The 25,367-nt window shown below is 47.5% G+C and overlaps 1 protein-coding gene across 1 annotated transcript in view; it reads left to right on the top strand.

The window, feature by feature from the left end:
* sgk1 (serum/glucocorticoid regulated kinase 1) overlaps positions 1-24,488 on the top strand; it is a 26,813-nt gene extending 2,325 nt beyond the window's left edge. Inside the window, 12 exon segments of the mRNA XM_062467275.1 lie at positions 828-1,094; positions 10,158-10,370; positions 12,593-12,656; positions 19,678-19,753; positions 20,005-20,080; positions 20,430-20,618; positions 20,763-20,894; positions 21,695-21,931; positions 22,093-22,188; positions 22,392-22,547; positions 22,647-22,736; positions 22,871-24,488. Of these exon segments, the coding sequence (XP_062323259.1) occupies positions 828-1,094; positions 10,158-10,370; positions 12,593-12,656; positions 19,678-19,753; positions 20,005-20,080; positions 20,430-20,618; positions 20,763-20,894; positions 21,695-21,931; positions 22,093-22,188; positions 22,392-22,547; positions 22,647-22,736; positions 22,871-23,038 (1,764 nt within the window). The 3' untranslated portion in view covers positions 23,039-24,488.
* The last annotated feature ends 879 nt before the right edge of the window (positions 24,489-25,367 follow it).

Here is a 25,367-nt window from a genome sequence, read left to right as displayed (position 1 = left end):
CACACACAAACACAAACTGCAGGTTTTACCCTTCGTGATTGTAAACATTTCCTGGCCACTATAAGTCACTATTGAGGGGTACACTGTGTGGACGTTTGTGTGTGTGTGTGTGTGTGTGGACGTGTGTGTGGACGTGTGTGTGTGTGTGTGGACGTGTGTGTGTGTGTGTGTGTGTGTGTGTGTGGATGTGTGTTTGTCGACGTGTGTGTGTGCTTGGGTGTTTATTTCAGGAAATGATCTTAGAGTCTTAGTTTGTTGGGTTTCACTCAAAGCTTTCAACCACAACCCATAAATATTTGGTTGTTAGCATCCAGCAGACAGCCATGTGAAGAGTGACAACAAATCAACGTGAGGACTTTTCGGAGGGTTTAGATAGCGAGGATTGAACCAGGATCGACCACTAAGCAGAGAACCGGTCGTGCGTGTCACCAGTGGAAGTGTTTGGGCTGGGGTAAGGCTTTCATCTGTTCTGTTGGTGACAGCATGTTTGAAATCCCAAAGCAGGACAGCCTAATAACCTGGGTCTTTGAATATTCACCTCCACACAGGGCTTGCATCTGGGTGTGTGTGTGTGAGTGTGTGTGTGTGTGTGAGTGTGTGAGTGTGTGTGCATCTCCCAGGAGAGGGGGCAGATATAGGCAATGACACTGCCAGATCAAAAAAAACCCAGGAAGGACAATCTCTGCATGTGTGTTTATGAATATTGATGCGTATCTGTTTGCTTGCCTGTGTGGACACAGTCCACGTTCCCTCCCCGCGTTTACGGCGATTCGTTTTGTGCCTCCCGTCTCCTCACCCCCCTAACCCCCCCCTCCCCCCCCCACCAGGTGCGGAGGTGGATGCGTAACCCCAAGGTGAGCGTGGAGAAGGGGGGCGGCCAGGGGAAGGGCCTCCGCTGCCCCTGCGCCCGGTGCCCGCTGGCCCACGACAACACGTGGCACACGCACTTCCCCTCGCCGTACGGCGGCTGCTGCCACTACGCCGGCCTGCAGGGGGGCTCCTCCCCCCCCCGCCAGGACCTGCCCTCCCCCTGCCGGCACGCCGACGCGCTCGGCGGACACGACCACGGGCACGAGAAGAGCAAGCCCTGCAAGGTGAGAGGAGGCGGCCGTGAGGTGACCGTGGTCGAGCCGCGGCATTGTCTCCGAGTCGATCTCCGCCACATCCGTTTTGTCTTTGTTCCTCACAAACAAACCCACCAGAGGGTGGACCGGAGCAAGCGACGAGTTGGTCAATCCGTGACGGTCATTTGAGCCAGGCTGATGTGTGTTTCCCTGTACAACACGGTGACTTCATCCAGACTCTTGCCTTCAGCTGCCCGGCCCCTCTGGTCCTTCACATGATTGCTCGCACACAACTAAGCTGTCAGCCGAGGAAACGGAACAACACACAGAAACGCACACACACACACACGGCAACACACACGGACACACACATCCTCACACACACACGCAGACACACTGACGGCATCATTCTTTCTCAGTAATAATGTTGCAGGTGTCCGGAGCGTCCTTGGTTATGCAACAGCAATCATAGCAGCAATCACCCCTCTAATCAATCATCACACCTATCAATGCTGTGTGTGTGTGCATGTTGAGTGTGTGTTAAGTGTGTGTTGAGTGTGTGTGTGTTGAGTGAAACCAGGCTCTGCAGTAGGTGGAGAGAATGAGTCATCAGTGCCCTGGTAAAGGACTACTTTGTGTGTGTGTGTGTGTGTGGATGTGTGTGTCCATGTGTGAATAAGAGAGAGAGGGGGAGACCTTTAGTTGCTTATTACCTAATTTCTCTATCTTGTTTTTTCCCTTTTCTGTTCGATTCTCATTCCCATTTCCTCCATATACCCCCACCCCACTCCACCCCACCCCACCCTTCTCTCTTTCTCTCTTTCTCTCTTTCTCTCTTTCTCTCTTTCTCTCTTTCTCTCTTTCTCTCTCTCTTTCTCCCTCCCTCCCTCCCTCCCTCGCTCCCTCCCTCCCCCCCCCCTCTCTATCAATCAATTCCACCTCTTGCCCCTGCCACAGATAGATTTGCCATGTGTTCAATTCCTCAGTTGTGTGTGCGTGTGCGCGCGTGTGTTTAAGGGATTACTGGCGGATGCTGCAAGGTGGGAGAGGGCTACAAAGAGGTGGGGGTTAAAGGGGAGAGAGTGTGGTGAGTCATCACAGATGCCAGTCTAACATGGCTGTGTGTGTGTGTGTGTGTGTGTGTGTGCGTGTGTGTGTGTGTGTGTGTGTGTGTGTGTGTGTGTGTGTGTGGGCTGTCATTTGACCATGTTAGTATAGTACAACCTCCTTAATTTAGACAGTCTGTATCTGCCACTACACAGATACATGTGGTTGACTGCAGTTTTGTATGGTTGACCATGGTTGAGTATAATTGCAGTTGATTGTGTTGGACCATAATTCAGTGCAGTTATTATTTCATACTGCTGATAAAACAATCTGAAACAATTACTGTGAGGAACTGTTCAGGTATTAGCTGAGTGTGTTTGTCGACTGATAAGAGCTCAATCAAAGCAAGTTAAACAATCTATCATTCTGTTACACCAACAGGAATTAAGCAGCATTGTAGTGCAGTAAAGCAAGCGTTCGTTCTAGGATGCATAAACTGCCCCAAAAAACACAAATGAACACTTAACCAAGATATCACTTTTCCATGTATCTACTCCTTAGTACTAAGCTCTCAACATTGTATCCATGTTCCGTTAGAATTTTACATTGAGCCAGCAATGTTACAAAGGACTGACCAACAAGCCAATGGGATGAGACACACACACACACACAAAATTATCATTTGAAAAAAGCACATTCAGCCTTCTCAAAACTCGACGCCGGCATGTTTTACAGCTGCCTGACATCTCTCCTGTTACGTAACGCATCATCAGCATTCTGTCCAGAGGCTGTAAGAATCACCCTGACCCCGGGCGTGGGTGGCCTTCTGCACCCCTCTTAGGGCTGGTCAGCCTCCTTGCTAAACATAGACACAGCAGTTTATGGTAGTTATCGACTGGCATTGTTAAAACGAGCTTTATGACTTTATGACGGGGAGATTTTCCACTGGATGATGGTGCCGGCGATTGAAACAGCCGAGGAGGACAAGAGAAAGGGAGGGAGACCTAAGAAGAGGGCTACACAGATGGAAGAAGCGGAGAGAGGGAGTGTGTATGTGTATGTGTATGTGTGTGCTGAAACAACAGCTGAGACAACAGTTTTCCATAAAGACAGGATGAGGTCAGAGGCTGCCAGGCTGCCAGCTTGGCCTCCCTGCCAGAGCATGACCAGAATTCAAAACCACATAAATTCCCCCTGATAAGGACGTCCTGTACTGTACCGCCCCCAACCTCCCCCCCCCCACCCCCCCACAAACACGCTCCGCCACCCCGCGCTCCCACACGCCGACACAGAACGCTCCGCCGGTGCGCGGCCCTCGCCTCCGACCACCGAGGCGAGGGCCGGGGATGAAAACTCGAGGGCAAATCGACGAGTGAGCGTCCGCTGACATCCCCTCGACCCCAGCTCTCATCTCCGCTCGCTCCGATCTTCAAAGACCCCGGGTTGAGCATCCGGAGAGGAATCCAGTGCCGCGTCTTCGTCGCGACGAAGCGTTTCCCGCAGGTCGGCCTAAACGCGGGACGCAAGCTGTCGTGACGCAACCGAGTCGAAGTCAGATGCCGAGGTGTGGCCCAAATCTGTCCTCTGGAGTCACTGACCCGCATGGATGGAGAAAGGGGTTCGGTGCTACCCGGAGAGCCAGGGTACATGGGCTTCTCTGATGTGATCCATGCTGCCTGTCCAGAACTTACTGAAGCAGGAGATGGAGAATGGGGGGGGGGAGAGGAGAGGGAGAATGAAGGGGTGAAGAGAGGGGGGAGAAAGGACGAAGACAGCTACCAAGCGTGACCAGAGGCCAACTCGTTCCCCCCTTCCCCTCACTGTAAAACTGGTTTCGTGTTGAAGTCGTGCTCTGTTAGTTAGGAAGTCTGTCTGGACGCCTGGCCGATGCGAGGACGGGGTTTCCAGATCCATGGCCCTGAGACAGTCGAATCTAAAAATAGGGCAGTTACGTCTGCCGTCACGTGTGTGGTTCCTAACCTATGATGCCATCAAGGTGAGGTTTTCAACCGCTCATTATCATGAGCTCATGGGTTATTTAGAGAAACAAACAGGAATTGAAAACGGACGATTGTAAGAACCACCCTCAGCTAAACTAATCGACACAGACCCTGCACCATCAATCACCTCCATCAATCCACACCCACGTCAGTACACGAAAGTACTTTCACCTTTTTACAATGACCTCGTTCATTCTCCATTTCAGACAACACAAACCTTTTTAGGAATCCTACCGTAAAACCAACACCGGGGAACGCCCCCTCTACCAGGGAGGGTTAGTCTCACTTGCCACCAGGCGCCTCAGGGTGGAGACAGGCAGGCTGACAGGCTTGACAGAGTGGCTTCGGTGGTCTCCAGTGACCATGCCCTCTGGTGTCAGGCTGATCTATGTTGATGGAACCTGCTCTGGGTCTCTCCTGAGTGAGCTGCAGGCAGAGCGGAGCGTTCAAGGGACCACGTCCCTCATTTGAATGGCCTCGTGTGTGTTTGAGCGCTGGTAGATTTTCGTGTGATACGGTATTTGTTGCTTTTCTTCCAACGTGTGAACTGTTTGTGTGTGTTATCGTGTGCGCGTGTGGGTGTTTATATGGGTGTGCTACTGTGGGTGTGGGTGTTACTGTTTGTTTGTGTGTGTGTGTGTGTGTGTTACTGTGTGTCTGTGTGTTTGTTTGTGTGTTTGTCTTGCCCTATGGACTCTGCTGTTCTTGGTATCGTCTTATCTCTTAAGTCATCTTACTTTCAGGAAAGCTCATCGAGGCTAGTTCAGGTAATGGTTACTGACCTCTGGGACGTCAGTAGATGTGTTCACCGTATTATACATCACCTTTTACTGCTGTGCCACCGCTAACTGTACTGCGGGTAAAGGACTTGGGACTTGGGCCATCAACTTAATAGCTGTTTAATGGTGCCAACGGGCTGGGCTGTGCACTGAACTGCAAAATATGATTCGCTGTTCATATTCCCACATTAGGACATATTATCAACCTATTGCTGACTCAATCTGACAGTTTTTAGAAAGGGATTAGAAGTGTTACTGGATGCTTGTAAGAAGAGGTTTGGCTAAAGCTTTGTTAGTTTTAAAGACAAGACAACAGGATCAGCCTCCTCTTTAAACTGTCAGCGTTTTGATCTGAAAGCCTTCACTGACTGGTTTGAGAACTGCACCTCGTAATTGAAATCAAACACAGAAGTATCCCCTGAGGCTCTGTGCTTGGTAATGAACTGGTACAATTCCAGCTAACAGCCATGAGCTGGTGAACATCCAATAATTCATAGAGGGTCTAAAACCAGATCCTATTTCCAGTCTTGGCAGTGTCTGAATCAGATGGTCGGGTAAATCTGTGACTTTCATCCACCTCATATTTGTGGTGCTTTGTGACCTGAGAAGCCTACTTCAGCGTGCCCTTTATGGCTTTGTTATTACCTCCATAAATAAATAGCTGCAACTCTGTGTTTTAGTACCCTACAGTGTGATTCATCTTATCATCCAGACATCTTTCTTCCTAATCAAGAGATGTACTTTTCTTGTCCTAAATGTTTTCAAGATCAAGATTCAAGATTCCTTTATTTGTCCCTAGGGAAATCTGTATTGGATGTGAAGGCTGCTATAGTGCAGTACCAGTACAGTAAAGTACATTCAAGTACATGCAACACAGCCCACCATTTTGCACCCTCCTTATGTTCTGAGTTGAGAAGATTCACTGATAAAGGGATTACATCGTTTTTATACCCATTCATGTATCTTTTCCTGTATTTAATTGGAGAGGTTCTTCCTCTGAATTCAGGACATGGGAGAGATCAGCTATAATATTCCTAGCCTGTCTTCTCAAAGATGCTCCCTCGCCCCAATCAAGATGGGTACAATGAAACGGGGTCATCTCCAGAGAGCTGAAAAGCGTAGCTAATTTGGTTTAGCACACATTTAGCGAATAATACAATGCTAATCTTCTCCTTGTTGTAAACCCAACAGCTCTGGCAACCTAGAATGTATTTACAGTCATACGCTCGATCCCACTCTTCTCAGATCTTCCTCTGTGGCTTCCAATCCCATAAACTTCAAGCCCTCAAACAAGCGGACCCAATCTGTTATCTCTGCTAGCAACTTGCAAGCTACGTTTCAGTTTAGGATCCAAAACTAAGATCCAAAATGTGGTGAGTCTCTTTCACCCTCAATTCCGAGGTTTAGAGCTGTCATGTTTCCAAAGACATGAAAATCACCACCTCACACTACTCGAAACAACCAGCAAGGTAGAGGAGACAGACCATAAACACAGAGAGCAATGCCTGTTGCGGTGGATGTCTGATGTACAGACCAAGAATGTCTTGATACAGATTCTGGAGCATTTTCCACACCTGCAGTAGAAGCAACCATGAGTAGAGGCCCGACAGAGGATCCTTCAAACAGGCATGTTTGAAGGATCCTCCTCACGTCCAGGAATCTCTCTCGGTCTCTCAATTTCTCTCTGTTTCCTGAGTTTGTCCTCTCCCTTCTTTTTCTTTTCCTCCACCTCCCAACATCTCTCCATCCTCCTTTCTCCCTCTTAATCCCTTTGCACCTCCTCCCTATTTAACCCTCTGTATGTCTTTCTCCTTCTCTCTTAACATCTTTTCTCTCTTCTATTCCCGCTTCCTCCCTGACTTTGGCCCAATGGAACGGAGGGAGCAGTGCTCCACCCTGGAGTTCATCGTTAGGGACTTTAAGAATCACTAGCGGTCTAATCCACACTGATCCACAAACGGACTAATCCCGTGTTCTACAACAACATTCTGACATTCCGAAGTTTATGCCAGGACCGTGGCCACCAGAACGACACTCCGATTAGGACCCCCCCATGGAGGTTTAAAGAGGGAGAAGAGGGAGAGTGGTCTGTATGAGCTGGATACCGTTTTTTTCCGTTTATGCTTAATAATTGCTATTAGTTAGCCATAGTTAGCAATTGCTATTGCTAACTATGGCTTCAACGTACACACAGAGTTTTGTGTGTCGGGGAGTTGACCTGTTCCAGTATACTAAAGCAAGGTACTACCATAAACGAAGCAGCGATGACACAACACAAACGTCCTGGAAGGCGCTCCAACCTTTGTACCGACAAAGGAACGTGTTGATCTTCGCGTTAATTCCTCATCGACCTCTACCAACACAGAGGACTGGTGTGTGTGACTTTTAAAACACACACACCGAAAGGGGAATTGAAACGCAGCGAAAGCACCACCCGCGTCATTTTGGTGCAGGTTCATGCATGATTCAGAGGCTTTTAGGAGTTTTAGGCCCCTGACAACAGGAGAGCATGACATCGCTGATGGGGAAAAACACAAAACCCTGTTAGGTTACGTAAGTCGGAAACAACTCTCTCTCAAACAACTTTTTAGAGATTCAGTGACCTGGCAGGTTGATCTCCATCCAGCGGAGGCCCAGAGGGCAGCGCTGCAGCTCCTTCAAAGAGAACGCCAGGGTGATTACTCCTATCTGACGGAGACAGGGAATGAGGCTCAGAGCATCCATAATCCCACAATCCACACTGACGAGCCGTTGGTAAATATGGTGTGTGTGTCAAACTGACACGTGACTCTGACCTTGACTCTGACCTTATCAGAAATTAGCGCCAGAGGTCCAAAAGTGTGCGTGCGTGGTGTGTATGTGTCCAATGTGTGCATGAGGAATCTCTGCCGGCATTTTGAGCTGTATGTAAACAGTTCAAATGAAGATCAAGAAACAAGGTTGAGAAGGCATACTCAAGAACCCAATGGAAAAAGAAAATACGTTTCTGAGAAAAACTCCGTACAACTGGGGAATGGCGAGCAGTTCATGAATATTCATGATTTGTCTGAGAATCGGAGTTCCGAGAACCATCCACATGCTCCCATTGGTTTCCCAGATGAAAGAGAGTGAATGCATTATAGAGGGTAACTCCAAATGACAACAAACACAAAATGAGCTCAGAGCAAAATCCCATCATGCAACCCAAGAGCTCACCTCTGAGCCCTCTTCACCACCCCCCCCCCCCCCCCCCTCTTACTCGCTTTCTCGCGCTCTTCTGGCTTCAGAGCTCAGAAGAGTAATCGTCTCATGGGACAGAGTCAGGCTATGAAGTCCATTCTTTCTCCATCCCTGGCCCTAGCCTGCTCTCGCATCACCCCCCTCTCCTCCACATACACACCTTCACAAGAGTAACAACCCCCGGTGTTAATGAGCAAGCTTGATCTCAGAATGGAACTGAAGAGCTTACGTAACGCCTCCCTTTCCCTCCGTTTACTCAACCGAACCCACCCTCCGCCGTCTCACTTTTTGCCTCTCACGTCCTGCTTTAATTGAGTGTTTGTGAAAGGTTTTCACCCTTTCCGATTCTTCCCTTAATTGCTTCTTTCTTTCTTTCGATGTCTGTGAGACATCTCTATCCAGGCTATATTAACGAGGCCGGACCAGGAGGGGGGAGGAGGCAGAGCAGGAAGACCAGGGCAGGGGAGAGGACTCTTGGGAAGATGCTGCTTCCTTCATAGACACCTTACATAACGTTTTGCCTCGTGCGTGTGTATGTAGCGGGGTCGGCTCCAAGGGGGGGCATTGGGGGGCAATGCCCCCCCAAATGGAATGCTGTGTCCCTTCAAAAAATAATTTTGGTAAAGTATAAATAAGAAATACTGGCATTGGCTATAAATTAAATATCAAGATGGCTACACTTTCCTGCAGAATATTCAGGTCTGCTCTTATTTTGACTCGCATACATGCTTTGTAAATGCGTGCCCACCTTGTGAAAAAAAATGCCCCCCCCCATTTAATTCGTCCTGGAGCCGAGTCTGGTGTGTAGTGTGTGTGCCTGCGTGTGTATGTATATATGTGTGTGTGTGCATGTGTGTGAGAGTGTGAGGGCCAGGGAATATACATGTAGAGGTGACAGGAGGGGCAGAGAGCATCTCTTTATGTAACTCTAATACCAAACCATGTCTCTGATGTTGACATGCTCAGACATGGGTCATGTGGTCTCGTGGGCGTGGGCTTGTGTGTCCGGGGGCCTGGAGACAGTGGAGGCGGGTCGGGGCGAAGATTTCGAGAGGTAGTTCCTGAATGGACAACTTCCTGCCCTTCTGTGGAATGTGTGCCACCTTCCTGGGAACAAGGTCAGGAGTGAACACAATGGTGATAAATCACATTGAAGTGTGTGTGTGTGTGTGTGTTCGTGCGTGTGTGTGTGTGTGTGCGTGTTGGAAGGGGTTGGCTGGGTTGAGTTCAGTGTAGGTCAGAGTCAGATGGAGGTAGAACTATGAAGTCAAAACCAGCTCAGAGGTTTCAGGTGATATGGTTGATGTGTTGTGGTTGGCATTTTCAGTAATCCTGCTGATCCACAACAATTAGTGGCAAGTGAGAGCTGGATTCAATCTTTCAAATAAATCCAGCAGAGCTGCTAGTTGTCCAATTCAAATTATGACACACACACACACACCGTCGTTTCAGAAGGCAGGAGGGGTAGCGGTTGCAGATGGAGGCCTTGATAAATTCATTTTCGATGGCTCCCCTCTGTAATCCTCAATGGAGTGTGTGCCAAGGACACTGTTACATAACAGACATTTTGGCTCGCTAATACATCCATCCAACCTGAGTAGTGACTGCCATTTTGAGCTATCGTAGCCAACCTATAGGGGTGTGTGATGGTGTGTGACCACAGGTCGGTTGCTGAGTCACTCTGGGCAGTATTCCATAGAGGGGTGTAAAGCCCCCCAAGGAGGGCATGTTATCCCCATACAGCTGTATACACAGGGAGGAGATTACAGCTAAGACTGGGCCTGGAACACACTCACCTGAGACTTACCTCTTACTTAACTCCGTGCCTGAGACTGGCTGACTGACTGCAGGGAAATGTGTACATTCTACTCCAATTACAATATCTTGTCTAGCCATAAAGCGCTGTTTATGTGCGTTTGTCATACCTCATTTGGATATCTAGGTACCTGGTGTTGTGTAATGGGGCAGCGATGACCTATGACTTTTGAATGACTCATTATTTTACATTTGAAGTTAATACAGTTTCATTTGATTTCTCTCACCTACAGGTCAGGAAGTGGAAGATGCTCAATCGTCACCATGGCGACACCGGTAAGCAGAAAGGGGTGGAGTCAGAAGGCCACATCGAGGGCTGTCAGTCCTGGGGGATCCGGGCTGCACCGCTCCTGGCTAGCCCAGTTATGCTGGAGTGCTGCGTGTGCAGCGGACCCTACATTAGCTACACCATGGAGGAGGCCTGGCAACCCCGCCAGCGCACACAGGTGGGCTAGCAGCTAAAAGCTACTAACAATACAGTACACACTGTAGAAGCACACAGGTGGGCTAGCAGCTAACAGCTACTAACAATACAGTACACACTGTAGAAGCACACAGGTGGGCTAGCAGTTAACAGCTACTAACACTGCAGAGGAGTACACAGGTGGGCTAGCAGCTAACAGCTACTAACAATACAGAGAAGCACACAGGTGGGCTAGCAGCTAACAGCTACTAACAATACAGAGAAGCACACAGGTGGGCTAGCAGCTAACAGCTACTAACACTGCAGAGGAGCACACAGGTGGGCTAGCAGCTAACAGCTACTAACAATACAGAGAAGCACACAGGTGGGCTAGCAGCTAACAGCTACTAACACTGCAGAGGAGCACACAGGTGGGCTAGCAGCTAACAGCTACTAAAACTACAGAGGAGCACACAGGTGGGCTAGCAGCTCACCACTAACCCAATGTATAAGCATACAGAGGCTAGACTCTAGAGCAAGACCTACCTAGTCTTGCTGACAGAAGCTTGAGGAGTTTTTATGTAGATTAGCTTATGTGTATTGTGCAAATAATTCCACAGGCTGGCTTGCTGCTAATACAAGCTCCCCAAACTCAATATCTTCTACTTTTAGAAAAATGTATCATGAATTATTTATGAACCCGAGTCCTACTTTGCCGTCAGTGCAGAAATGCTAACGCTACAGAGATGTTTGGTCCTTTAGCTCAGGCAGTAAAGACTGCAGAAGGAATATAGAGAAAGATTGTTGTGGGTCAGAGAATAAGAGAGGAAGGAAGGAGCAGAAGGAAGATAGGTTGGGATCGGACAGCCCTGGTGGGCACTGCAGAAAACGGAAATACAGAAAGGGGTTGTAGGAAGAGAGAGAGAGGATGAGATAGAGAGAGAGAGAGAGAGAGAGAGAGAGAGAGAGAGAGAGAGAGAGAGAGAGAGGGAACAATTTACAGCTATAATGAATTTTTGGATGACACAAACATACATTGAAGGAACTTCTGAAGAATATTGACATTACTCAAATAATAATAAGGGATTTATTGATAACAACAGCACCTACTGAAAGATTCAGTAGTAAATTCCGAATTGTATTTAAACTGGTGCTTTCTTGTGCTCTATTGATTGCAAAGTCGTTGCGTTACATTAGTAGATTAAGTTCTTCGCGAAGGTATGTTTCCATGTGGATGAGCCATTACCTGCAGTGGGTAGTTGTTGGAATGTGTTAACTAGGGGGACGAAATGTTTCAGGTCAAAAGTCAAATTCCAAAAAAACCTTCACTTCTTTAACCCTGTCATGCCTGAGCCAAAATTCCGAAAATTCAATTTGGTGCTAGAATATGATCACACACACACACAAACACACGCACCCTTCCATACGATTCTACTCCTCCTTGTATCTAGCAGTAATTGGCATCATTATAGCACTTACTAAGATGTCCATGAGATAGGCTTCATACGAATGAAGCCTCAAAAGAGGATGTTTGGATGCCCTTCACTCCCTAACCTGTCCCTCCAACGATCCCTCGACATCCTCCTGCCCTTGACGTGACACAGTGTTTTGATTTTGAAGGAGACAATCCTAAATCTTGCCACTCAAAACCTCCGCCAGTCTGATTAGACTGCAGAGTTGGACTGACAGCCCCATTATAGAGCCCCTGAACCAATCAGCTTGTCCCAGATCTCTGGTAGACCAACCACTTCAGTGCATCAATGTATTGAAGAGTGCTTTATATTGGAGCTGAGCAAGAGCTAAATTGATCTGTATACAGGCTTAAGGTCCTGAATACTGACTGTGTGTGTCACACTGTGTGTCTGAGTGTGTGTGTCCAGCTACACACAAGTCACTGTGTCATAAAAAAGTCACACAATTTATATTCCCCACATTCATCTTTGAGCTTTGGTCACACACGCACACACACACACAACTTCTTGGTGACCTCATATTGTCTGGATCCTTTTGAATTACCATTGAGCTGGATCCAAAGAAATTCTCGAGAGATGAGAATATTGTTGGACTACTAAATTGGACTACTCTGACTGTCACACTTTCAGCACCAGTACAGACAGATTGTAGCTTCTTCGTTTAGGCACAGGTTACATTTGTCACTCAGTGAAAGATTATTCCATGTAAAATACTGTGTTTATACTAAATGTTAGTTAGAATCCATCCTTGATTGGTCAATGGTAATTATATCATATTTCTCTTGTTTCCTAGGCAATGGACCTGTACTATCATACTGAACCAGATCCAGACAGCTACTGTTGCCCTAGCGACACCAGTAAGTGTACCAATATGCTTTGCTCACTTCTTTTCTCCAATCCTTCTAGATTTACACCATGCTAGTGCATACACCCTCCTTCTCAAGCAATCTCTTTTTACAGACATTCCCCCCCCCCCCCCCTCCATCAAGCATTGTCTGACCGTTCTATCCATCTACATCTCCTTCGCAAGCTCTCTTCATCCCTCTCTCAGAGCTGCATTGACTCATACATGCTGAGTGCACCCCCCCCCCGTCCCTCCCTCCCCCACCAACTCCCCAAGCACAATAACAAGTGTTTCAGATACTTTAGGTACTGTTTTGCTGTAGAGCTCCAACCACACACCAAAACAGTAGTTATGGACGTAAAGGCGACTCTGTCGACACAAGAGTCTGACAAACCTATTATTGTGTAGGCTTATAGGCCTTGGGAAAACAACTGAGTTGGTCAGCTTCAGAGTGGTACTTTGGATTTGCATGCATGCACTGCATGTGTATTTACATCAGGGTCCGTGTTATTGAAATAAATTATGATTGGTTGGTTTCCGGGTGGATCTATGATGATCTATGTTCTAAAATACATTTCTATCACACCTTTCATATAGCCAGGAAGTACACCTCATTGCCCTAACCAAAGGACATCTGGCTTTGTGTGTGTGTGTGTGCGTTTAATAATGGCTTGTTATGTTTTATCTCTTTCCACTGTCCCCACTGTTTCCACTTCCACTGTGTGTGTGAGAGAAAGAGTGTGTGTGTGTTTGTGTGTGTGTGTGCAAGATGGTTCTTCATAAGACTTGCTGTATACTAACACAACAGACTACATTCACGGCATACATGTTGCACACATTTAGCTTGTTAGTAGCCACTCCAACATTAAAAGTGTAGCAACCATGGCTGAAGAGAAGTCCATGCAATTACCGTAAGTGGCTGCTCAATGTTGCTGTTCATTTCTCATACATGGGCCATTATGTTCCCACCCGTGGTTAGCAATTACAGGCTTTAACAGATTTTAAAGTATTCAGGTGTGAATCATCACCTAAACTAAAAATAACATCTTAGTAAATATACGCTCGGCTGTGTACATGACATTTAGTAATAACAGTTTTGTGACCCTCTTCCTAATTTCCTCATTATACCTATTAGAGATGAAAACACCAAACTGGATGTGTGTTCCTGTTTCTCAAGCGCCTCCATTTTAAGAGAGTAGAGTGCTGTTGCGTAATAAATTGCATCCCCTGAGTCAGTGGTGTAGTGGTCCCTGGAGAAGTGGGTATACTCTCAGTATTCACCTTTTTTTTTTTTTAAGTAGAGGTTAGTTAGGGCTAAGTAACTTGGCTAATGTTATAATTTAGGGCTTAGTAACTTGGCTAACGTTATAATTTAGACCTTTACAATAATAAACAAGCTTCATAAACATTGAGATAATCAGTTTCATCAGTCTGGTATGAAATTCTTATGAACTGGGTTGATTAAACACTTACTGAAAACCAACAATGCCCCGGTTTCCCCACATTATCCCAATCTACGTAGCTAGCTTCATAACGTTAGCCGACTCGCACTAACTATTGGCGGCAACATCTCTTCTCCTCTAAATGTGCAGTCACTGGCAATTTGCCAGTAGTTTAAAATAATGATTCATTTGGAAACCACCTTAAAACTTACCTCAGAATGATGTCTTCCATCAACTGGGGTGGCACACCGCCGCTTGTGTCATTTCTTCATCTGTTGTTTGGTCTGCTGCCGTTATCGTAGTCAAGTGGCACCGGCACCTTTTTTTTTTCACTGGCACCTGAGGTATTAGCGATATTTTCCTCGGCATGACCCGCCCTACTCTGCCTCTGATTGGCTCATCAGTCCTCATGCCTAAAGTTAACCAATCTAATCAGTGAAAGCAGCGAGTACCAGCCAATTAGAGGCAGAGGAGGGTGGGTCATGGCTTCACTATCCCCGAGGAAGAAAATAGGCAATCTGACTCACAGATATTACTGAATGATGCGCATCAGGGGGATTTAGAAGTGGGTATACGCAATGCTGACTGAAAAATAAGTAGGTATACGCCGTATACCAGCGTATACCCTGGACTACACCTCTGCCCTGAGTACTACGTCTTTATCGAAGCCAAAAGCAGTAGGCATATTCAACAAGTCCCGTCTTTTGTAGGTGGTCGACAAAGTCTTGCTGCTCCTTCCAAACACCTTTGCATAGCCTGTGTTTACTGAGAAAGGCAGTGTGTGTCTATGTGTGTGTTTCTTCTAACCTCTTCTCTCTGTACTCAATGACAAACACACCAAAAATGCATTACCAGTTCCCTTAGTGTGTCTGTCACTCACATGAGTGAGTCAGGTGGCTGAGCGGTTAGGGAAGCGGGCTAGTAATCTGAAGGTTGCCAGTTCGATTCCCGGTCATGCCAACTGACGTTGTGTCCTTGGGCAAGGCACTTCACCCTACTTGCCTCGGGGAGAATGTCCCTGTACTTACTGTAAGTCGCTCTGGATAAGAGCGTCTGCTAAATGACTAAATGTAAATGTAAATGTAAATACTGTCTCTGGCACCCAGTCGGCCCCCCTCTACCACAAACCACACACACCCTGCTCATGGCAGGCCATCGAAAAAAGGAAGATACAGATACACATACAGACAATACTAAGGCACACACACACACAATACAAACACAAGCCTGGACCTGGCATGTGACGGCTGAACATTGTTGCAAACAAATGGGGCTGGGGCTCTCTGCCATTCATACTGGATGATGATGATGGTGTGTGTGTGTGTGTGTGTGTCAAGGGGCAGTACAGGGAGGGATTATTTTACTCCTCATCACCAGTGTGTTGGCCCCCACTCTCAGTTCCCCATTGAGAATGGAGTAGACCTCCTTCCTCTCTGCTTTACAAAAGGAGGCACCCAAGTGTGTGTTTGTAAAGGGCCCTGGCATCCACGCCACTTTACGATTACGTAACACCCACATCTGACACACACACACACACACTCTCTTATGAGGCTTCCTGCCATTGAGATGGGGAGCACTGTGGACTGAAGGCTTGACTTGAAGAGAACACACCATATACCCATCTCTCTCTCCTCTCTATCGCTCTATTCGCTCTCTCTCTCCATTGCCCTCTCTATCCTCTCCTTCACACCATCACACGGAGTGTCAAGCATGGCTATGGAAAGGGATCCAGCAATGCCCACCTCACTCTCAGGTAAACACCATTTCAGACGGACCTTCCAGGTAGATAGACGGATACACTCAACCCTAATATTTCAATACTCATGGTTTACTAGTTGTAATGTACAAGTAGACAATGCAACTTCTCAATGACAATCGCAACACTGTTTCACCTAGATGATCAAATGGGCAATTGGATTGCTACTTTATCACAGTACAAAGAGGAGCTTGGCCTGTATGATTCATTGGTCTAACAGTAAAATGCAGTGTTGGTGCTTATTGAGATAGACTGTACCTATAATATGCTCCTTAAAATATCTCACAGGTTAATGTTCATTCTGTGTTAATCTGTGTTTAGTCTACTTCAGATGTTCTGGAGAATGTGCTCATGTTAAATCCAACATGTAGTTTACGTTTAGTTGCTGTAGTAGTTCGAGGAAAGTTTGCTTGCTTTTTAGGGCACCTTGAGGTAATTAAAGAAGTGGCACATAACTTGCTGCTGTGCACTTTATCTCTGTGTGTGAGTGTGTGTGTGTGTGTGTGTGTGTCCTGCAGCTCTTTGCCAGACAGAGAGATAGAGAGAGAAAACAAATGAGAAAGAAAGGGGGCAAACGGAGAGAGGGCGAGAGAGGAAGTGTGTGTGTGTGTCCTCGGGCATCTCAAACTGTGTGATCAGGTGGCTTTGTGCATTAATAATAGAGCTGACCTCAGCGAAGGGAGAAGCAGAGAGAGACTGTGTGAAAAAGTTCAAGACGAGGCTGTATAAACCACAGAGTAACACACATGCTTTTTAGGAGCATACGCAAAGCTGGTTTTCTCTCCCTTTTCATGACAATACACGCAAACATGCTCACACCATTATAGCTGAGGCATAATGACCCACTATTATTGCCACCCTCAAAGCAGAGGAACATTGCAATATGATAATTCCGCTGGTGCATTTACCTCTAAACATGATCACAAGTCAGACTGATGTATTTCCTGTTGGTTGGGTAATAGGCTAGAAAGGTAAGCTGCCATTTTAGATTTGTATTTTTAATTGTCTGGGTGATCTGGGCTGACTTCCAACGGAAGGAGAGAGGCCAGACTCTCCTGTGTCGTGGTCTCTCTTTCCAGCTTTCTTTCTCTTTCCATCACTCACTCAGTGCCCCTGTCACTCACATACACCTTCTCCCCCTATTCCTCTCCCTCTCATCCTTTCTTTCCTCCATGTTCTCACGGTGAAGTGCCCTTTTGGACTGCCGCTGACGAATTTTCCATTAAGTTAGCCAAGTACCGAAGTGCATGAGACGAATTGGTGCAAGGCAACGGCTACTGCACACTTCTGTTTTCGTGCGATAGGGAGAAACTGAGAAAAAGCGTGAGAAACGCACACACACCTGCACCACAATGTTATTTGTGGCATGTTTGACATGTTTCTAATAATAGTCACTTTTTAATTCAGGGCCCGTAGTGCCAGTGTATGAACAGTCGGGCGGATGTGGCGGAGGGCCTATTCGTGCGAGGGGAAATTAATTAATACCTCAAATCAGTCCAGGACTTTAATTCACGTTTTGCCTGTGAGTCTGGCACCCTTTCCTCATAGAACTTCTTAAAGAAGAAAAAGAGGGGCGGGAAGTCTCCGCCCTAAAGATATCCGGTGTGTGACCATCGTAAGAACTTGAATGCAGAGTCTTGCAGTTTAATCCCTTCTTGCTGTGAGCCTAGAAACACCGAAGTCCTTTCATCTGTTTTGGCTGCAGATATTGTCCATATGAAAGACAAAACGGCAGCATTGACTGGTAAGTAGGTCAAATATTCTTTGAGTCAACGTAACATAGTTGATAAACAACATTCCTTTTCTACTTGTCAGGAATTCTAACATGCAAAGTTTTCAAGCCTTGGCACCAAGGCTTGAAAACTTTGCATGTTAGGGATATGGACTTTCTCCAGTCATTGCGGTCAATGTTGCCCGGGTTTATCCTGACAACCGGTGACCTGGTTATGACACAATTCGTTATCTAGGATATGCCAGTGTTAGCTGATAAGGGTTTTTGTGCGAGTATATATGACTCTTTGCTCAGTCAAATTACTTGTCCAACCTGTTAGGATTCGCACATTAAGGGAAGTTGGAAATACCAGATAGTATGAGGACCACCGAAGACCTTAAAGGTTTGTGTTCAAATCAAGTAATATGATCAGTTTCCTGCTGGTCAGGGATGTGTATGCTTGGCGTGTAGTATTGTAGAGTAAAAGTGTTAGCATATGGGGGCTTTTGTGTTACAAACTGTGACTGTAAATGCTACCATTAATATTATAGTTATGTAATAGGCCATCTGAAATGAAACGTGAAGAATATTGTTTTCCAATAGATGCTCTCAGTGGTGCGTGAACAGCTTTTTCTTAATTTCTTATTCTTCCTTTTATTGCGTATTCTCGAATGAATTCAATTTATATTCGATCTCGTCTACTTTATTCCACCTTGCCCAGACGACTTGTATTAAGGGGAATGTGAATTATTCAGTATAAAACGAACCAGGTGTGTTGTTACATAACTGTGACAATTTTGAGTCGGTCGGTGTATGAAATTTCGTTATGTAAATGTACACACACAATCGTGGGTGCATGCTCAACTGGATTTCACATATTTGCTCATTTAACCAAGATATCGTCAAATCAGTTTGTTTTCAAATGCTTAATTGTGCATGTGAACAGAAAGGCCCATATCAAGTCTAACGGTCCTCCGTGAGCTGAAAACCCGTAGTAGAGCTCAAGCCTGTACTTTTCCACTTCCAGTGGATTCTTGGCATCTTACCCCCTCACCCCACTCCATGCGCAAGCGCCCCCTTGTCTTTTGTGTATCTGGGAACATGCGTCACTCGAAGCCGTTTTAATTGACAATCAGCCAATTTTTGAATAAGCCAGACAATGAAGTTGACATATTGGCCTACTTGGCGATTAAAAAGTTATCTCTGATACGTATAGACTATAGTGCTTGTGTCTTGCGGGTCGGACTATCCCATGTACCTGTCTAGGGAATTCATACTGCTTACTTTTCGCAGTATCGTTCATGTGTATTAAAATAGTATATAAAATGTATATAAAATAGTCGTGCATTAAGACTGTCCATTCTGTTATGTCACGTCTGGATAACATTGAAGATGGCAATAATGTGTGTTGGTTTCGTTGATCTAGAGACGTTATGTCATTGATTGATTTCTTGACTTTAGACCTTTTGAACAACCAAGTGTGCGGTACGAGACATGGTATGCAATGCTGTTTGTAAAGTTGCACAAACTTTATGCAAGAACACAGACAGTACGCAGGACTGTCTGCAAGAGCACAGACAGTACGCAGGACTGTTTCCTCATTTTTGTTCTCCTCTTTGCGCGCTGTGGTCTGACGCATGATGCTGACCTCGGGGTGCGGCAGTGGAGCGCAACAGCTCCTGATTGGCTGAGAAGCAGGCTTGTCAGTACAGCGCAGAGTGTCTGTTTGCTTTCGAACACGCCCCCGCGGTGGAGTTCAACCCCCCCCCCCCTCTCTCCCACGACACGCCCCGGAGGATAGCGAGCACAGCTGGTCTCCTCCCTCTCACCCTCCCTCCTGGCCGCATATAAAGGCAGACAAAAAAGAAGCAGGTTTAGTTTAACTTCGAAGAGCCACCGGGGGTGGTATTAGGCCTTGTAACACACGGAATATTCAACTTTAACTATGACTATCAAAACGGAAACTGAGGCTCCTGTTCTCACTTACTCTAAAACAAGAGGGCTAGTGGCAAATCTCACTGGTACGTCAAATACCATCATCAACTACCCATCAGAGGTGGTCAGAAAGGTCATGTATTTTGTACATTGTCCACCATTTGACCCATTTGTTTCTTGTCTTTTTCAGCGTTTATGAAACAAAGAAGAATGGGCCTGAACGACTTCATCCAGCGGCTTGCCTCAAACTCTTACGCCTGCAAGCAGTGAGTCAAAACAAATGTTCTTTAATCCCCCTTTTCTGGGAAACCACACCACAACCGCTGTTGATTTTGCCTTTAGGAGTTGGCAAAGACAATTGTTTTGTCAAACTAGTTAACTACGGTGAAACTCAAATGCTAAACAATCGCATGGGTTGTAGTTTCTAAGCGAGTCAGCATTGTATTGCCATGATGTACTTGTATGGTATTTACTTCAGAATATGATATTTATGTGTTCATCTTCTCCCCCCCCCCAGCCCTGAGGTCCAGTCCATCCTGAACTTGACCCCCCCTCAGGATGCCGAGTTGATGAATGCAAACCCCTCTCCTCCTGTAAGTGTGTGTTGTCTGCCTGTGTGTTGGAGTGCCGGCTCCACAGTCCCATGCTGTGTGTTTATACTCCGGATCATTTACACCACTCTGTTTACATGTGCGCGCGGCCGTGTATTGTTGTAGCAGCATGATGTCGCCCGGCTAAACGTTCTCATGTGTTTCACGGGGGAAAAAGAGAACGTTATTGTTTTCCGTCTCCTCTGTGTACCGTTGACAGTTAGCGCCGTCTGTTTGTATAGGCTACGGCGTGCGCATGTGTTTAGACTACGTGCCTCATGTCCTCAGACTGTAGGATGTCAGTCTGTGTGGTTCAGAGAGTGACTGGCCCCCCCCTCTCTCTCTGCTCCAGCCCAGCCCATCCCAGCAGATCAACCTGGGTCCGTCCTCCAACCCCACCGCCAAGCCCAGCGACTTCCACTTCCTGAAGGTTCTGGGCAAGGGCAGCTTCGGCAAGGTGCTGCTGGCACGCCACCGCACCGACGACCAGTTCTTCGCCGTGAAGGTTCTACAGAAGAAAGCCATCCTCAAGAAGAAAGAGGTGTGTGTGAGAGCTTAGGCACACACACACACACAAACTCTGCTCCTCCACAAGTCGAAGCCACTCGTTTTCTCCCTTGCGTATTGACCTAACCCTCAGTGACCCATAGCCCTAACCCTGTAGCCTTTCCTCTTTGACCCCCAGGAGAAACACATTATGTCAGAGAGGAATGTCCTGCTGAAGAATGTGAAACACCCGTTCCTGGTGGGCCTGCACTATTCCTTCCAGACGGCGGATAAACTCTACTTCGTACTGGACTACATCAACGGAGGAGAGGTGAGGATCTTATGGAAACTTCTGGGTGGGTGGGTGGAGTCAGATAAGGGGAGGGATTAATGCAACGGAGAAGGAGAGAGAAAGAGATAGATAGATCCCGGAAGAGAGAAAGTTCTGGGGCCAAATGGAGAAGAAAGGGCTGAGCAGAAGAAAGCGTAACCGGCAGAGGGAGGGAGAGAGAGAGAAAGCAGAACAAGGGGGTAGACACCTGCAGTTAACGAGGACCGACAGAGAGAGGAGAGACAGCTGGCGCCAGGATGAGAGAGAAAGGGACGAGGGGAAAGCTGGAAAAGGAGTTTGTAAGAAAGAGAGGGAGAGAGGGAAGGGATATCCTGTCATGCGAGAGCAGCAGAATAAAAGCCGTCCCTCCTTGATTCTGTCTTTAGAAGGAAACACCTCTCAGGAAATCATTGGGTGGAGAAAGAGAGGGAGAGAGGGTCCAGAATTAGCAGTATTATATAGACAGTGTGTGTGTATAATTGACCGTATATCCTGTGATTGTTGGACGAGTAAAGACAGGGCTCATAGAATATGGTGCTGGTCAGGAAACGGCCCCCGTTTCCTCGGCCTAATCTCTTTCTCTCTCTACTCTTCCTTTTGGATTAGCTCCCTGACCTTTGACATCTTTGTCTCTGTTCTGTCTACAGCTCTCTCTCTTTGGTCTTTATTCGTCCTACTCACGTCTCTTTCTTTCTTTCTTTCTCGTCGATTCGTTTCGAAACGTTTCACAGTGATCTTCACATCCTAATGAACCTCTCTCTTCCTCCCCCCCCCTCTCCTTCTCTCCATTTCTCCTCCAGTTGTTCTACCACCTGCAGAGAGAACGCTGCTTCCTGGAACCCCGGGCCCGGTTCTACGCTGCGGAGATCGCCAGCGCGCTGGGCTACCTCCACTCCCTCAACATCGTGTACCGCGACCTGAAGCCCGAGAACATCCTGCTGGACTCCCAGGGACACATCATCCTCACCGACTTCGGCCTGTGCAAGGAGAACATAGAACCCAACGGTACCACGTCCACGTTCTGCGGCACGCCAGAGGTAAGGGATCAGGGTCAAATCAACAACACTCTCCCTTCCGAGATTTTCTAGAAGATACGGATAAACTGAAACCGCTGAGCTTTTCTAACTTTTTTTTCTCTATCTCTCCATCTCTCTCTCCTTCTTTCTCTCCTTCTCTATCTATCTCTCTCCGTCTCCAGTACCTGGCTCCAGAGGTGCTCCACAAGGAGCCGTACGATCGCACCGTGGACTGGTGGTGTTTAGGAGCCGTGCTCTACGAGATGCTCTACGGCCTGGTGAGGACCCCCCCCCCCCTCTCTCACACCCTCTGTTCGTCCAAGTAACACGGGACAGTCACCGAGTCTTGTTGACGGGGCACAGGTTAAACGTGTTTGACGTAGGTTGGATAATGTTTCATTTCCCAGACGTTCGGGAGTTGTTCATTAACCCGTTTTTTGTTTGCCCTCCCTCTCCCCTCTCCCCTTCCCCCGGCCCGCAGCCTCCGTTCTACAGTCGTAACACGGCGGAGATGTACGACAACATCCTGAACAAGCCCCTGCAGCTCAAGCCCAACATCTCCAACGCTGCGAGACACCTCCTGGAGGGCCTGCTGCAGAAGGATCGCACCAAGAGGCTGGGCTGCTCCGACGACTTTGTAAGTGTATGCGTGTGTGTTTACGTCGGTCCGGAGCACGGTTTCGATCGCCTCGCGTGTGTATACTCATCCGACCTTTTTCTTATTCCTTGCGTTCAGGCAGAGATCAAGGTCCACATGTTCTTCTCCCCCATCAACTGGGACGACCTCACCGCCAAGAAGCTCACCCCTCCTTTCAACCCCAACGTGGTACGTTCCACTTCCTAACCACGCTCACACACCAGTCAGTCACGGTACAAATTCTTGTCTGACCGTTCGTCATTCGACCGACGCGCGTTGACGTGTGCAACTCCCTAACCTGACCTATCGTTCTCTGCTTCTAGACGGGTCCTAACGATCTTCGGCACTTTGACCCCGAGTTCACGGACGAGCCGGTGCCCAGCTCCATCGGCTGTTCCCCCGACAGCACCCTCATCACGGCCAGCATCAAGGAGGCCGCCGAGGCCTTCCTGGGCTTCTCCTACGCCCCCTCGATGGATTCCTACCTATAGGAGCTCCGACACACGCCCAGGCAGAGCCTGACTAGTAGCCCCCCGTGGCAGGACTTCTGCAGGGGGTGAGATGAGCATGGACCTGCATCAACACCCCCCTCCACCACCTCCACCGGCCGCGATGACGGACACATGTGAACCCTGCATCCCCCCCCCACCCCCAAACCCACCGGTGTCTGCTAGGATCTCGTGGCTGTAGATACCCCATCAGAGATGCGATCCTCCCAGCTGGAAGAGGACAGGCTACATGCTACTGGGCCCGTATGTCACATGATCCAAGGGGCGGGATTTGTGGGATTAGATGTGAGGTGAACCCTCCCAGTCTCCCTTCCTTCGATGACACCAACTGATTTGACAACGCACAAGGTCCTCAAACCTTCCTCCATTGACCCCCCCCCCCCCCACACACACACACACACACACACACACACCCGTCCCTCTTTCCAGGTTCCAGACAAGGGCGTTGTTTGCACATGGCTCAGGCAGCTGAAGAGACCCACACACCTCAAGGACCCGACTGCTCCAGGGCACCCCGCCCTCCCTCCTTCCCCCTCGCCCTGCCTCCCCTGCCCCAGGGAGGTCTTCCACCTTCATCGTTGCACACGTCTCCTCATCCCCCTCCCTGGGTTCTGGTGAAGGGACCCGTTTAGGCGTGAAGAGAGCTTGGTGGTGCAGCTAACCAGTTGACGGTTCATTGGGTGTCGGTTTCTTATCACTCGTTTCTGTCCTTTTTGTTTTGTAAATGGGCGGAGACATTGTCAAGCTGAATGTTACGGGGCAGGTGGGGAGTGGAGGGGGTGGAGGGAGGGGGGGGGGTTAATGCTGAAAAGGTGCCTTCATTTTACTGTCCACGACTGACGTTTGTGTATGACCGCAACATCATGTAGTTGCGCAAAAAAATCACGGTTCACTCGACCACAGATTGATGGTTTTAGTAGCCCTGAGTCTGTCTATGTGACCACGTATGGGACACACCGTGCTGAACACGAAATCTAGTTTCATTTGTTTGCATTGGGAGGGATTCTGGAAACGCTGTAGGAAGCACTGCTGCTAATGGTTTGTGGATACACCCTGACTGAAAGAAGAGACAGGGCAGAACAAATATGTATCAAAAACTGTCCCAATTTCCTGGTGCCAACCGAGTCCCCCTCACATCTTCCTGTCTCCTCTCGATGACATCATGCCCCGCATCTGGGACATTCCGACATGTCTGAACGGAACATTCCATTTTAATATTGCTGTGTAAATGCAGATTAACGCTATTTAAGTTTATTTGTATATTTGGAGTCTGTACTAGTTTTAATGTATACGGAATACAAGACTAAAGAGATGTTTAAATATATATATATATATATGTAACTATTCATGTTAAATGTACTGTAAATTGTAAAATCAGATTTACGTGACCATGTTTGGTTTGCAATAAAAACAAAGTTTAATGTTATTTTAACCCAGTGTGGAATTTTGCTTTGTCCTTTATTATCAAAAAAACATCTAAAGATGTTAGTGATGGCATGCGCATGAACCGTTGTTCTTGATCTTAGAGCACAGTCTATCAAGGAACGATAAAAATCACAGAGACTCGAGTACAGTTTCAAGAATGGTTTTGAAATTGATGTGAAAGCACAACCCAACTGTCCATTCATATTTTCAATTCACAGTAGTACATTCCGGCTTCAATCCCAGGCTGATTCCAAATTGTACTGAGACTCAATACTATGATCTTAAGAACCAGTTAGTCAGTGTTCCCTCCCCAGTAACTCGTCAGGCTTGTCCTCTTCTGGGTTTAAACAACAACTGCTCTTGACCACGTGAAAGTGTCCGAGCGAAAGACGAGACGTGAGAGAATGGAAGGAGGTTAAAGTGTTGTCACGGAGACGCACACCCGGCCAGCAGACAGGGACCAGTCTAGAACATCCCACAGCACTAGACTGGACTTCACCCCCTCCCCCTGTGCGTCAGTACCCTTACACAATAATGCCTGTGACGTCTGACTGTGTGTGTGTCTGTGTGTGTGTCATAACCTGACAGCTGACCTCGGCTGTCGACAGGCAGAAGTGATCAATCATCCAACTTTGCGTCAACCTTATCACTTCTTGTGGGATTAACACGAAGGGAGGTTGTCTGAACGATTGTCGTCATCGACGAATATCAGATGCTTGTTAGGCAACGTGATCATTTACTCCAATGCCATTACAAACTGATTCAAAGAAACAGTTCAGGATGGTGGAAGATATAACCCCCAAATCTCCCCGGTTCATCGAGTCAGGTGGCTGAGCGGTGAGGGAAGCGGGCTAGTAATCCGAAGGTTGCCAGTTCGATTCCCGGT

This window comes from Osmerus eperlanus, chromosome 8, assembly GCF_963692335.1.
Source record: "Osmerus eperlanus chromosome 8, fOsmEpe2.1, whole genome shotgun sequence".
NCBI classification, from domain to species: Eukaryota; Metazoa; Chordata; class Actinopteri; order Osmeriformes; family Osmeridae; genus Osmerus; species Osmerus eperlanus.
This window is presented reverse-complemented; position numbering and strand designations above follow the sequence as displayed.